At 41.9% G+C, this 13121-nt stretch overlaps 1 protein-coding gene across 7 annotated transcripts in view; it reads left to right on the top strand.

Moving 5' to 3' along the window:
• The first annotated feature begins 1649 nt into the window (after positions 1-1649).
• The window catches only part of klhl32 (kelch-like family member 32), a 28852-nt gene continuing 17380 nt past the window's right edge, over positions 1650-13121 (top strand). For 4 of the 7 annotated variants that reach the window (XM_073485790.1, XM_073485795.1, XM_073485794.1 and 1 more), the window contains exons 1-3: positions 1650-1698; positions 5514-5694; positions 11390-11497. In XM_073485790.1, coding sequence (XP_073341891.1) covers positions 1676-1698; positions 5514-5694; positions 11390-11497 — 312 coding nt within the window. In that variant the 5' untranslated portion in view covers positions 1650-1675. The remainder of the gene's footprint in view (positions 1699-5513; positions 5695-11389; positions 11498-13121) is intronic. The other 3 variants (XM_073485792.1, XM_073485793.1, XM_073485791.1) reach the window with 2 other exon arrangements.

Below are 13121 nucleotides of genomic sequence, written 5' to 3' on the forward strand. Positions count from 1 at the left end.
TCCTCTTTCCTCCCGCCGCGGATGCAGGAAGAGACCAGCCTCGGACATCAAATGACATTTGTAACGGAGGCGCCGCCAGAGGGGACGGGACCGAATCGGAACACATTCATATGAGGTGCGTAAGCTTGTGGTATATTAAAACAAGAGGGAGACGAATACAGTAAATTCCCGCAAAGCCGCACGGTGCCCTAAAAAAAACCAGATTGCGGTTGTGGATTGCCTGAGTGCGCCCTGTGATGGATGCAACAGGATCGTTGTGCTCGTGCGGAGGAGGTTGCTCTCCGTCCTCATAGTTTGTGGACCGAGGCGCTGGCCTGTTGCTAGGAGACCTTTTGACAGCTGGGAGCTTTTGGAAAGTGACAGTTAATGCACTAATTGTGCCTGAAGATCTGGCAACCCAAGCCTTCCTCCTCCTCCCCGCATCAGTTGCGCGCAGTTCATGGGGTAGATCCTAATTGCCTCTTGAGCGTAAAAGACAACATCTACCAATGTGGTTGTTTTCAGTCAGGAGATTACAGTGTTTAGCAGGGAACAATGGCCTACTTGTTGTGATTATCAGATCCTAAATATATCCACCTTCCGGATATGTTTAATCATTTCTGAGGCTTCATGTCACACCTAGAAGGTGTGAGAGATGTTGCTGAATTTAATGTCATTTGCCATCAGAACTTCATAAGCTACATAAATTGAGGATATGTGATGAACCAGTGACCAATACAGGATGGATTATTAGCCCTAATTGCACTCCTGATGTGATTTACAGACAAGGTTTCCATGTACATTTGCTTGATTTTCATTCTCTATACTAAAAAACACACTATTATAAGCTTATGTAGGAAAAGCTATTAAATATGCGCATGTGTTGGCCTGTTTTGGCAGTGGACCACAGGATAAGCTCCTTCTCTCCCTCATCAGTTATGAGCAGTTGCCTGTGGCCATGCGTCTGAAGGTCACTCATACACAGATCAATAACTAGATCTGGCTGGGGACTACACTCAAGATCAGCCAGTTGTACACTCCTGTCTACACTTAAGGTGAACCACGTACATATAAAGATTTCCTTCTATACAACAGTCATTTGAGAGGACTTGGGGTGTCTTAGTGTACAGTAAGTAAGTAGTATTTCAATCAGAGTACACAGAGTAGCTTGGATTTCTGAGTGCATCTGTGCTGACCTCTGTTTCCCTCTTGTGCTGCCGGCTATTATCTTGCAAGAGACAGGGAGGGATATCAGATTCAGGTGTGTAGCACATTATGTCAAGGTTGTAGCTACACCACAGGGACTTGGTGTAATTTGGACTCCCAGCTTGTTTTGTAGAAGTGCTGAGCTTGTTTATTCCCTACTCCGAGGTGCCTGTGGCTGTCGCAGCCACTGCGCTGCAGGTGAACAAGGCCTTGAAAGAACAGCTATAAGAATCGTCAAAGTCAAGAGCAGTGTGTCTGCGAGAAGGGAGAAGTCAGCATTAGGCTTGACGGGCGGATGCATCCCTTCACGCGTCGTACAGGAGGCTGTCACAGTGCGGCTGGGTCGAGTGGATGGACTGAGTAAAGCTGACGTGCTGCTCTGTCCTATCAGGCTGATGTATGTTCCCAGTGAGGAGACTACAGTCCTCAGGAGCCACATAACACCGTCACCCCACCTCCACCACCATCTCCTCTTCCATTGTCTAGGGGCATGCCTTCTGAACCCAGCCTCAGGTAAGTGGCCTTATCCGTCTAGACATACGGTACACCAACTATGCATGCTCAAGGCTAAAGACATAAATAAAGAAAAATTAAATTGCACTTACTGTATAATATGCACTGACTAATGTACTATTTCAGCAAATGTAGACACAGAGACACTTGCTTATGAGACTGAGAGAATGATTGTTTAACCTGATGTACATCCATGTAAGATCAATATGTTCATCAATAAAGGTGTTGTCAGTACAGCTGCAACGACTAGTTGATGAATGGATGAATGGATTAGTCGATGGAAAGAAAATAAATTGCCAATGATTTTGGTAATTGAAAAATTACCAAGTCGAACAGTTGCTGGTTTCAGCCTCTTAAATGTAAAAATTTACTGCTTTTCTTCGTCAGTTATGACAGTAAATGAAGAGTCTGTGTGTTTGGGACTGTTGGATGGACAACATAAATAATTTAAAGGTGTTACTTTGGGGTCTGGGAAACTGTGATGAGCGTTTTTCACAATTTCTAACACTAAACGACTAAACGATGAAGCAGTTAATCATTAAAATAATCATCAGATTATGTAATAATGGTAATGGAAATAATCTTTACTTGCAGCACTGGTGGCCAGTGTGCATTCTGCACTGGCTTTCTGTTCTTATCCAGCTTATTGTGCAGTGGAGGTTAGACAAGGGTAATCCTAATTAGAGAAGCGCTGTATTCTATATTTTTATCACGGTCAACAAATCCCATGAACAGACCAAAACCAACAACATGCTAGTCCTTTTCTCAATACTGTCAGTACAGCCTGTCTGTAGCTCTCAGGCTCAAGCCCATTCATTTCAAGTGAACATACGTTCTGCTGACAGAATTTTATAGGAATGAGTCAGAAATTATTTTATTTAAAAAGTGGTTAAATAAAGCTCCTGTGAAAAAAACAGCTGGGCATTGAAGTTTCAACAAACTTGAATCAAACAGAAGTATATTGTGTGTTTGTTGGGGACTATTAGAGGAATAGAGGCATAGAGGAATAAAATATATCAGGCTTTGGCTACACAGGGAACACTTGTTAGTATGGTCAACGCATGTGTTTGTCTTTATTTATGGGATTTTGTTGATAACAATAAAGAATATTGCCAGACTTATTTAACAAATCTGCCAACCTTTTCTGTTATAATAAAACATTTTTTTTAAGGCATCATGTGTGAACCTGACACACTAGTTTGTTATACAGAACAATATGAGAAGCCCTCACAAACTGTTTGGAAAAGGGCAGGCGCTTTCAAAAAACAATCGAGAAAAGCCTTTATCGCTCTTCTTTGTTCTTCCTTCAATGAAGAATTCTCTCCAGTTCTGATATAACTGATGCTAGCAGCATCTATGCTAACCTCCCATGGAGCCGCCGTTGTCGTTTTCAAACAAACAGTCGCCTCTCTCACTGTCGTCACATAGAAACCACGCATGTAGCTGCCAGCAGTTCCTCATAGCACGCTGATTGGTCTGATCCACGGTAGTTGGGCCATAAGCGCATAGCTTGAAGCCCGGCCTGATTGTTTTTTTGAGATCAAATGGTCATCTTGCAAATCCTGCTTTCTGGCAAGTTAAACCATCTGCAGGATTTCAGACCTTGGTGTCCCCGGGTGGTAGTATCAAAAAGACACCGGCAGACAGCAATGCCCGCTTCTGAAAGATGTAGTTCACACTGTGCCTTTAAAATGAAACTTCACCGATTTTATAAAACAAGGGTAATCATCGGGGGTCATATTCAACCCTTGAAAAAAGTTGCAAGTTGTTATGTCCTCTGTGGCTCTGTCATCTTGGTTTCACCTTGGAGACCACATTCTTTTAATTGCAGGCCTGGGGGCATGAAGTTCGAGAGTGACGATCGGCTGCATTATGGAAAAACTATCTCACCTCTGCTACTTCAATTTTGACCATTCTATAAATTTTATGAAAGTGCAATACTAAAACACTACTGCACAATTCAGCAAGTCTATACATTCAAACTGACGGAAGTTAAATGATAATATTTTTATCTAGATATTTTCATATATTTATTATCATCAAGGGCACCTAAGGCTTCCATCTCTCCTCAAATCCCCCATACCTCTTCTCCCTCTCTGAGTTGTAAAATCCTGTAATTTCCCCTCCCCATCATCCAGCACGGCAATTTTGTCCTTTTCTCCCCGGCTTCTCCCTCCGGCAGAGTCCAACCACCAAACAAACAGCCTGACTCATCATTCATCCTACCTCCGGCCCACGGCGCGCACACGCACCCACCCACACACCCATTATTTCCTCTGTCTTACACCCCATCACCATGAAGGTGACAGAGCGAGCCTCCTGGCAGACAGCAGCATTTAGAGTGACTGCTGCAACTGTAAGTGGACAGAGATGGATTTGGATGGACAAGGTGGCATGCTGCTGATGGATGGGTACAAGTGGAGAGGGACTGAGGATGGCTAGGAAAACAGGGTATATTTGGCGCTACATGGATCCACAGCAGTCCATCAGTCAGCCAGTCAGCCACAATCTTTCGGATGTGTTATGTAGTTCGTGTATTTGTCACATCCACCATAAAAAATCTTTATTGAGAACTGTAGGACACATACTGATAGGCACAAAGTGTTCTTTGTAAGTGTGGAGACATAATGAAAGTGTCATTCATGGCAAAGGATTTTGTGTGATTAGTAGAGTGTCACTTTGTCAACATTCAATTTGATTTAATTTAACTCTTACTTTGAAATATAAAAAAAGAAAAAAAAAATTGTAATTTTTTATTCATATTTTAGTCATACATCTTGTAGGACCTACTGCTCTCTCCACAAGATGCTAACACTATGTAGCCTACAATTCTCACGAACTGCCAATGCTATCAAAACACAATATAAACAAAAAATATTTTTGTAAACATTTTACAAAAGACTGCTCTCTCATAAAAGTATTAGAAGTTCAATGAACGAATTTAGGACTGAGACTGAAATCTTAAGACATGAGCGTCCGCAGCTAGCAGCTCTGTTAGGCAGTACCTCAGCCGAACTGGAGCTTCGACCTAAATGCTAACACTAGCATGGCAACATGCTCACAATGACAGTGCTAATTCTGATGTTTAGCAGATATTATCGTTTTGCATGTTATGTCATTTTAGATTATTGCGCTATCTTGCTAACATTTGCGGCTTAAATTTATGAAAAACGCTTGAGCTAAATGCTAACACTAGCATGGCAACAGGGTCACAATGACAATCTTAATGCGGACATTTAGCATATCTTACCATGTTTTATTTTATGTTATTTTAGATTGTTGCGTTAGCCAGCTAACATGTGCTAATTAGCACTAAACATAAGTTAAAGGTCATCACATCCTAATTAATAGGCTATTCATGATAACATTCCTCCTCTTGTCACGGCTATTTGTGCGAAATTCAATGACAGTTCATCCAAATATTTCATACTGGACTAAAATGGTGGGGCAAAGAACCAAACTGCTATCTCTAGAGCCATGCTGCTAGCAAAGGTCTTTCTGCTGTAGTGTCAAAGAAATCTAGCTATTCAAAAAATTGTTCAAATTCAATGTAAGGGTGTAGTTAGCAAAAAAAAAACCGAGTCTCTTTCTTTCATTTAGGCAGCCTCTCCCCAATAGGGAAGTGTGTGTTAAAGGGTTAAATTATAGTAGCGGTAGTAATTGTAGTAGCCGTAGTTAGTTAGCTAGTTGTAATGTTATTATCAGTGTCATTAATACAGTTTAACCAAAGCTTTGTCTCATCTAACTGCAGTTTAATAACATATCCTCTGTATGTGTGTATATGTGTGTGTGTGTGTGTGTGTGTGTGTGTGTAGCAGTAGGGAGATGCTGACAGGACAGAGGCTCTGTCAGTCAAAGTCACACCAGGACTCGGTCCTCGCTGCCCTCAACCAGCAGAGGAAGGATGGCTTGCTGTGTGACGTCACCCTGGTCGCCGGCGAGCAGAAGTTCCATGCCCACAAAGCCGTCCTGGCAGCATGCAGCGATTACTTCAGGGTGAGTACTGGACCATAGTATATGGTATAGTGCATGAAAATCTATCTATCTTACAAAATGAGCATTTGTAGCTGAACAGGAAGATTCTGTGTGTTTTTTGTTTTTTTTATTAAACACACATCTCGTTTGTTTTGCATGTACGATGGTTAGACTGCTCGAAAGGATTTGCACAAGCTGATGTTTCTATAAAAAGCAGGTATCAGTCAGGCAGCGTAGCCCGCTACTGATGTGATTGAGGTGACAATAATGTGTTACGTAACCATCTTCAGCGCTGGTAGATTGTTAAAACTGCCAACAAACCTGTCTGCACTGACCACTAATGGTTTAAATGGTGCTTAGCGGGCTCCACCATGTTGCTGAGAAAAAAAAGTACATTTTACAAACTAAATTTGAGGGTTTTTTGTTGGGAAAATAAGCAGGTTTGTATGTACAGATGGTGCAAATGTAAATAGTGCTGCAGCAGATCATCCTTCACCATCCATGCCTAGTGTTTACTTTCACGTGGTCTCTTGCCAGCTTCGGTCTGATCCTAGTTAAGCCACAGAGGTAGCTGTAGGTAAACTTGGGCTGTCAGACAACCACACAGGAGACGGGGCCGCACAGGGAAAAGTGCACCGATGAGATGTGATTTAGGGACACTGAGCAGATTAGGAAGTAGAAATTAATCCCTCTTGAAAATGAGAGGCAGATTAAATATGTCCAAGTTGCCCAGGGATTATTCCTCCTGTGTGTGAGTGTGTGTGTGTGTGTGTGTGTGTGTAGGTTTATTTTTACTTCTCACTGCAGAGAGTTGAGGGTGGGCGAGTCACACTCCTCTCCTCCTTTTGTTCGTCCTCTTCACTTTTGTTCTCCTTTCTGTTCTCCGGCTCCGTTTTTTAAAATGCCGCTCTTTCAAGTCCCAGCTGAGCCAAGCAACACTGTTGTTCCAGCACACAGATTATTAGATCAGCCTGTTACAGTAAGCAAGAAAACTCACTCCGCTCCCCTGTTCTTCTGTAGGGGCTTAACCACATTATCTTCAGTTTGTCATCTGACTCCACTGCTGGCTTTCATTGACTTCATTTACTGAGGAGATGAAGGTGCCTTGTGTCATGAATAGCGGCTGTGTTCTCTCTCTTCCTGCCTCTTCCTCTCACACTCACACACGTAGCAGTGATTATTACACATTATCTTGCCCAGCGGACGTGAGAGAGGTGTAATGAAATACCTGACCGAGCGTGAGTTGTTTACCTGAGACTTGTCCTGAATGTGTCACCTGCCTCCTCCAATGCCATCACATTAGTAAGATGTCTGAAATCAGTCACACCAGCATCACACCCCTCCCCTGAGCGAGAGCGCCCACACACATACACGCAGACTGAATCTCCTTGCTTTCTTTGTCAGACAGAGAAATATCGTCTGTGAGCCCTGCAGTCAGGACAGAACTCATATCAAAAGCTATTACTGTCTCGAAGAAATGCCTCACGCTGAACGTACAACCTGTTCTACACACAACTCTGCTACTGCTTCAACCTGTTTATGAAGAAGGTGCTACTTTAAGATGGACTATGTCTTATTCTGACCACATGACTTGTAGCTGATCACTCCTCTGTGCCTTCCAATCGCTTGAATTGATAATGTGATTTACAGTAAATCGACCCATTAGGGGAAATTTGGTGTACAGCACTCAACTCAGTAGTAAGTAATCTTCCAGTCAATCAAAGTACATTCAGTACTACATTCAGGGCAACATCCCAAATGGAAAGTTTGAGGGCTTTGCTTCAAAGTATTTGCAGTTTTTCATGCCAGCTTAGGTTTTCTTCACAATATTTAACGGTCCAGTGTGTAGGATTTAGTGGCATCTTAGCGGTGAGGTTGCAAATTCCAATCAGCTGAACACCCCTCACCTCGCCCTGCCCTCAGGATGCTGCTACGTGTGAAAAATGTGAAAGGTCCTCTCTCGAGTCACCGTTTTATTAGAAACATGGTTGTGGAGTCCGAAGAGGACCCACAATATAAAAGGCTCATTCGAAGGTAACAAAAACACATTTTATACTAATGAAAACATCATTTTAAATATTATATTTCATTTCTGCCAGTAGATCCCCATAAATCATAGACACTTGACCTGAAAGAAACAATAGTGAATCAGATTAACCAATATAGGATTAGATCATACAGACATACATACATACATACACTATGTAGGGGTTTGCACATATCTATTTATTCTAATATTGAACCAACTGATTCAGATTGATTTGGTTCTTGATGATTCGACACATGTCTCGATTTTTCAGTTCTTCAAAGCTGTTTTAAGAGTTATCTGGAGCTGTTGTCATAGCAACAAATATTTTAGCTTAAACCTAGAAAAGTTGAAGCTTTTGCACAGATAGCCTTGATCATGAGCAGACATTTTAGGGTGAATCCCACAAGTCGTTTTCAAATATTCAAAATGATGATTTAATTATGATTTATCAGACCAACTGAACAAAAAAACACAACAAATAACTGTGATATGCTGGGTGTTTGTATGTACTTGCATATAAGGTACTATAATAGGCCTAGTCATACATAAGTGTATATACTTACTAGAATATTTGATAGGATAGTAAGATAGGATATTGACCCAAGATATTATATATATTATATAGAATATATAATGTATATATGTTTTATATATATTAAGAATGTTATATTACAAAGATCTCTGTACAGAGAAAAACACATGAAGTTCACTGCCGGCAGGCTTGTAATCAGATTTACAGCAGCGGAACACAGTAATTGTGCACACACATCACTTACAGTCTAACTTAATTCACTCATAATAATTGTATAACAACCATGAATGTGTGGAAGCGGAAACATTGTGTAGCACAGAATAAAACACAACAATAACACCGACAGACGAAAATACAAAAATTGAGTTTGCACACAAGTGATGATAATGATAATAATGAGTTTTATTACCTCCATGTGGGGCATTTCAGCCACAAACCCTTCTTGAGACATGAAACAGGGACACACCATACAAGTTCCTGAGCAGGGGGTCAGTTGACAGGTCATGTGACTACAAAAATACATTAAATACTAGATCTTACAAATACAATTGATGAATAAAATGAATCCTGTAAGTATACTGTACAATATTATCTAGACCACCTTAAAGGTGCATTCAAAAATGGACTAGAATTATCAGCAGAATTTGAAAAAAGAAGTCCCAGTTTTGACGCTATGTCAAAGACTTCTTTGTTTCAGAGATATCTACTGGAGTTAGCATGGTAACAAGTTGCCAGTGCATGCTAATAGTAGCAAGCATTCATGGATATACAGAGGAAGGATACAGTCAGTAGCAGTGAGCAGTTACTGTGATATGCTGCCCTTATATGTTTGGAGTATAATAGGTGGCAGATTCTTACATATTGGACCTTTCACAACAAGATCATCAGGTCAAAAAAGTCATATTATTTCATCCTCTTGAGGAGGGTAATATGTGAAATCATACGATCAGCACTCAGCCAATCATATGACCACGGTTTTGTTTTTCTACTCGTGCCTGTATTTAAAAGAAGAGAGCATTGTTATTCAAGACAGGGTCATCATTTCAGCCCGATAACAACATTTTCGCCTGCATTAGCTAGCTTTGTTTGAGGCGCAGGGAACTAATGAATGCAACATTGTAGTCAGACCACACACAAACATAACAGAATATTATCAGTACAACTACTAGTGTCTTTGAAAGGTTTTGTGTTTCATCGTCTGGTTGTGGTTTCACAGGTTTTTCTAGTTTTCCAAAAGGAAAATTCTGTAATAAACCCTGAAATCTTGATCAGACCACTGATATCTGCACTGGTCTCAGAAATAGTAGCTTGCCCTAGGCATTGTAAGAGTTTTCTATGTGATCACTTATGATTTCAGTGACGTGTAGCCACAGGCCCTCAGAGAGAGACTAATAATTAACTCAGACATGAAAAAAAACCTCACTGAATGTGGTAATATTTCCATGGTAGCGTGAGGGAGTCATGAGTCCTCTCTGCTATGATCACAAGAAGCACACACGCATAAATTGTGCTGGCAGGTCAGGCTAACTGCAGCGCTGCACCCCCACTGCAGCATCATGTGAAAGGACTGCAGTGAGTGAGTGCAGCTCTGTGGCTCAATGTGTCTCTGTGCTCAATCTATATCCCAAGTCAGAGGAGCCATCCGTCACCACCAGCTCTCCCTCAGCTCCTTCACCAAGGTCAGGAGCATTAATGCTGGAGGGGAACAGCTCTGCGAACACTCTCAGAGTGCCTGCCCTCAACCTCACCGCTCACACGCAAACACACAACGTCACGGACTCAAACGTGCGAAGCGTAGGCGGTTCCTCTGTTGCATGTACTCTTACTTTCCTATGTCCGGCCTTTGTCCCTGTTCAACTTTGTGTTTTACATTCATGCACACACTGACCACAGCCTAGCCATCCCATCACACCCCAGGTTTAGCCACAGGCCTTCCTGTGCTCAGCGGACCAGTGGCTTTTTAATTAGCGCAGTGGTGAATCAACAAGGCTGAGCTCTGAGGAGAGATGTGCAGGCCTTGGTTAAAACACAACATGGCCTCAAGCCAACCCTGTCTCACCCATCATCCTCACAATAAAGAGGGGCCATTCGCCAGAGGAGAGGGGGGTCAGGGCCAGGTTAGAGTTCATGGCTGCTATGACTCAGGGAGAATCGGACGAGATATGGGAGGAATGAATGTCGTTTTCTGTGACAGAAAGAGACGCTATCTGACGAGCCGGAGGGTCCTCAAAGGCTTTAATTCTGTTATATACCAGTCTCTAGATAGTGCGGAGTGACTGTGCTACAAGCTGCTACTGTGATTAAAGAGATACAGTATGTGAAATTGCAAGTTAACTAGATCACTATCCTGAGGCGAGGAAAACTGTGGGGGAAAGACAGCAGCTGGAATTACTTTTCAAAAGCAATTTATGTTGTCTGTTTGCAATACAGACAAAGAATATTAACTATAACCTTAAAAGCTTCACAACATTGCTGTGCTGCATAAATGAAAAGACAAGTTGAGCTGATCTTCATCATGGCCACATTTGACCCATCATCCTCCTCTCAATCTTTCCCCCTCCGTGCTGCTGCGCTCTGCTGGTTGCCCTGATCAATGGCTCTGTCATCCCCTCATGGTGTGACACCAGTCAATAGCTTTGATTAGCGAGCAGCAAGCTGGACTCACGCACAGCGGGGTCAGACTGCAGACGCTGCGTCCACTGCTTTGATTTCACATGCGGAGTGGTGTGCACATGTGTGCGTGACAGAGGGAGAGAAAGACAGAGAGGCTGTAGCACAGAAAGTACTGATTGTGCTATTTATCGCTGCTGACCTCCGGGCCCGAGGCAGGTAAATCAATACAGGAGGGCTCCAGGATGTTGTGTCTGGCAGGTTTTGATTAACTATGATGCTGCTTTTTCAGCACATGGGCATATAAAACCGATTTGTCAGTCCGTTTATACTTGAACGACAGATATGATCAACCCTGATGGAGTGGAAGAACAAAGCTGGATTGATTTCAGCATCAGTGTCTGTGGTTATTGATCATTTTTAATGTCCCATGGTGCAGTTTTTTTTCTCTTTTTAACCAAAGACAGATTATCCCAGATGAAATATCTGTGATGTGGTATTCCCTCAGCTAACCTCCATGTTTTGGCTACTGTATGTGTCATCAGGCCATGTTCAGTTTGTGCATGGTGGAGAGTGAGGCAGACGAAGTGACTTTGCAAGGAGTGACCAGCGTTGGACTGAAGCACGCTTTGGACTTTGCCTACACCGGACAGGTGAGTCTGAGCAATGTCTACCACTAGATCACTATCACTAGAGGTGGTGGAAGAACTTAAATTAGCAACAATTAGCATTAAGTAAATAAAGGTCATGTTTTCAAAATTATTGGTAATTCAGAGTACAAAAATATTATCAGCAAAATGATTTCTCAGTGCTAAAATGTGGTTGGAAACCCAGTATTTATGTTAAATGATGTTCTGACCTACTGTATCATTAGGTGACCTCTGACAGATGACACTGTTCTCTTTAAACTGTCCTTGAATCTTGCCCTTTCCCAAGCAAATGGTCTTAAATCTATATTGCACCTGCTTAGGCTAACAGTGATTGGCAGTGTTCCTCCGAATGCTATGAATCGCTCAGATCTAGTTCCACTAGTCTTATAAATGGCGACTGATTAGCAACTCCTGAACATTTCCAAACATGCATCTTTGACCTGGCTTACTAAAGAAAAACAGAAAATAGTGTCAATATGATGCAGTATAGTGTAAGTGTAATAAAAGTGCAGGCTAGTGTGTAAATTCTTCAGGTGTTTGGTTGAATTGGGCAACACGACACAGTAAAGCCTCAGCGGTGTGTTCCAGCCTCCCAGATGCACCCACACACTCAACACAGCCCTCCAAATCAAGCTAACACTGTTTAGCTAATGTTGGTCTCCAAGACAATATTTCTCAATTTGTTTCATGCCAAAGCACCCTCATCATCAAACAATGGAGACGTAGTCAACCTCACTAAGCACATTTAAATGGCTTTACTAAGCCATTAACTTAGGCGTGGCTAAGCTAACTGGCATGTTGCCAGCACTGACAGTGATACTGTTTTTAGATATACATACTAACACTGCACATTGAGCAGAATAGCCCCTTCCACTGTGTTTTATGGTGATGTATGTTACATTATTGAATTATTATGGATGCATTTATGTGTAAGTATAATTTTAATGTTGATGCTGGTTCAAGGAGAGCTAACTTGAACAACTGTATATGTTGTTGGGGATTTTAAAGGTCTAGTGTCTAGGATTAAGTTATCAGTTGAAACTAAGAATTGTTGTGTTTTGTCACCTTAGAACAAGGCTTTATATGTACAGGTCTACAGAAGTCACCATGTTGCACCGCCATGTTTTTACAGTAGCCCTGATCAGACAAACCAAACGCTGGCTCAAGAGATGGCCTTTTAGCTTTCTGCAACCTCACCATGAGATGCCACTAAATCCTTTGCACTGGTCCTTTAATTCACTCCAGTGAATCATATTTCATAAACAGGTAAAATGTTTGAAGGCCAAAAACTCTATCTGCAAGTAACTAGTAACAACAACCCTTACTACTAGAATAGAAAGAGCAGCGTGTCCCTCCAAAATACAGTTAAATATAAGTTAAATGTAGCAAAAAACGGGGCTACTCAAGTAAAGTATGAGTACTTAAAATGGTACTTGTGCACAGTAGTTACTTTTCACCATTGCCAAATATGTAACCAAAATAAATCAAAACAGCGGATTTGCAGATTACCACTTTAATCTGAGCACCAGCAGCTTCTACTGCAGCGTGCCTTTGGATACAGTGTCATCCAGGAGGGTGCAGGTACTGTAACAGATTTTACCACTCGCTCCTCTCCCTGTCACTGCTC

The sequence above is a fragment of the Pagrus major genome, chromosome 17, assembly GCF_040436345.1.
Source record: "Pagrus major chromosome 17, Pma_NU_1.0".
Taxonomy (NCBI): Eukaryota; Metazoa; Chordata; class Actinopteri; order Spariformes; family Sparidae; genus Pagrus; species Pagrus major.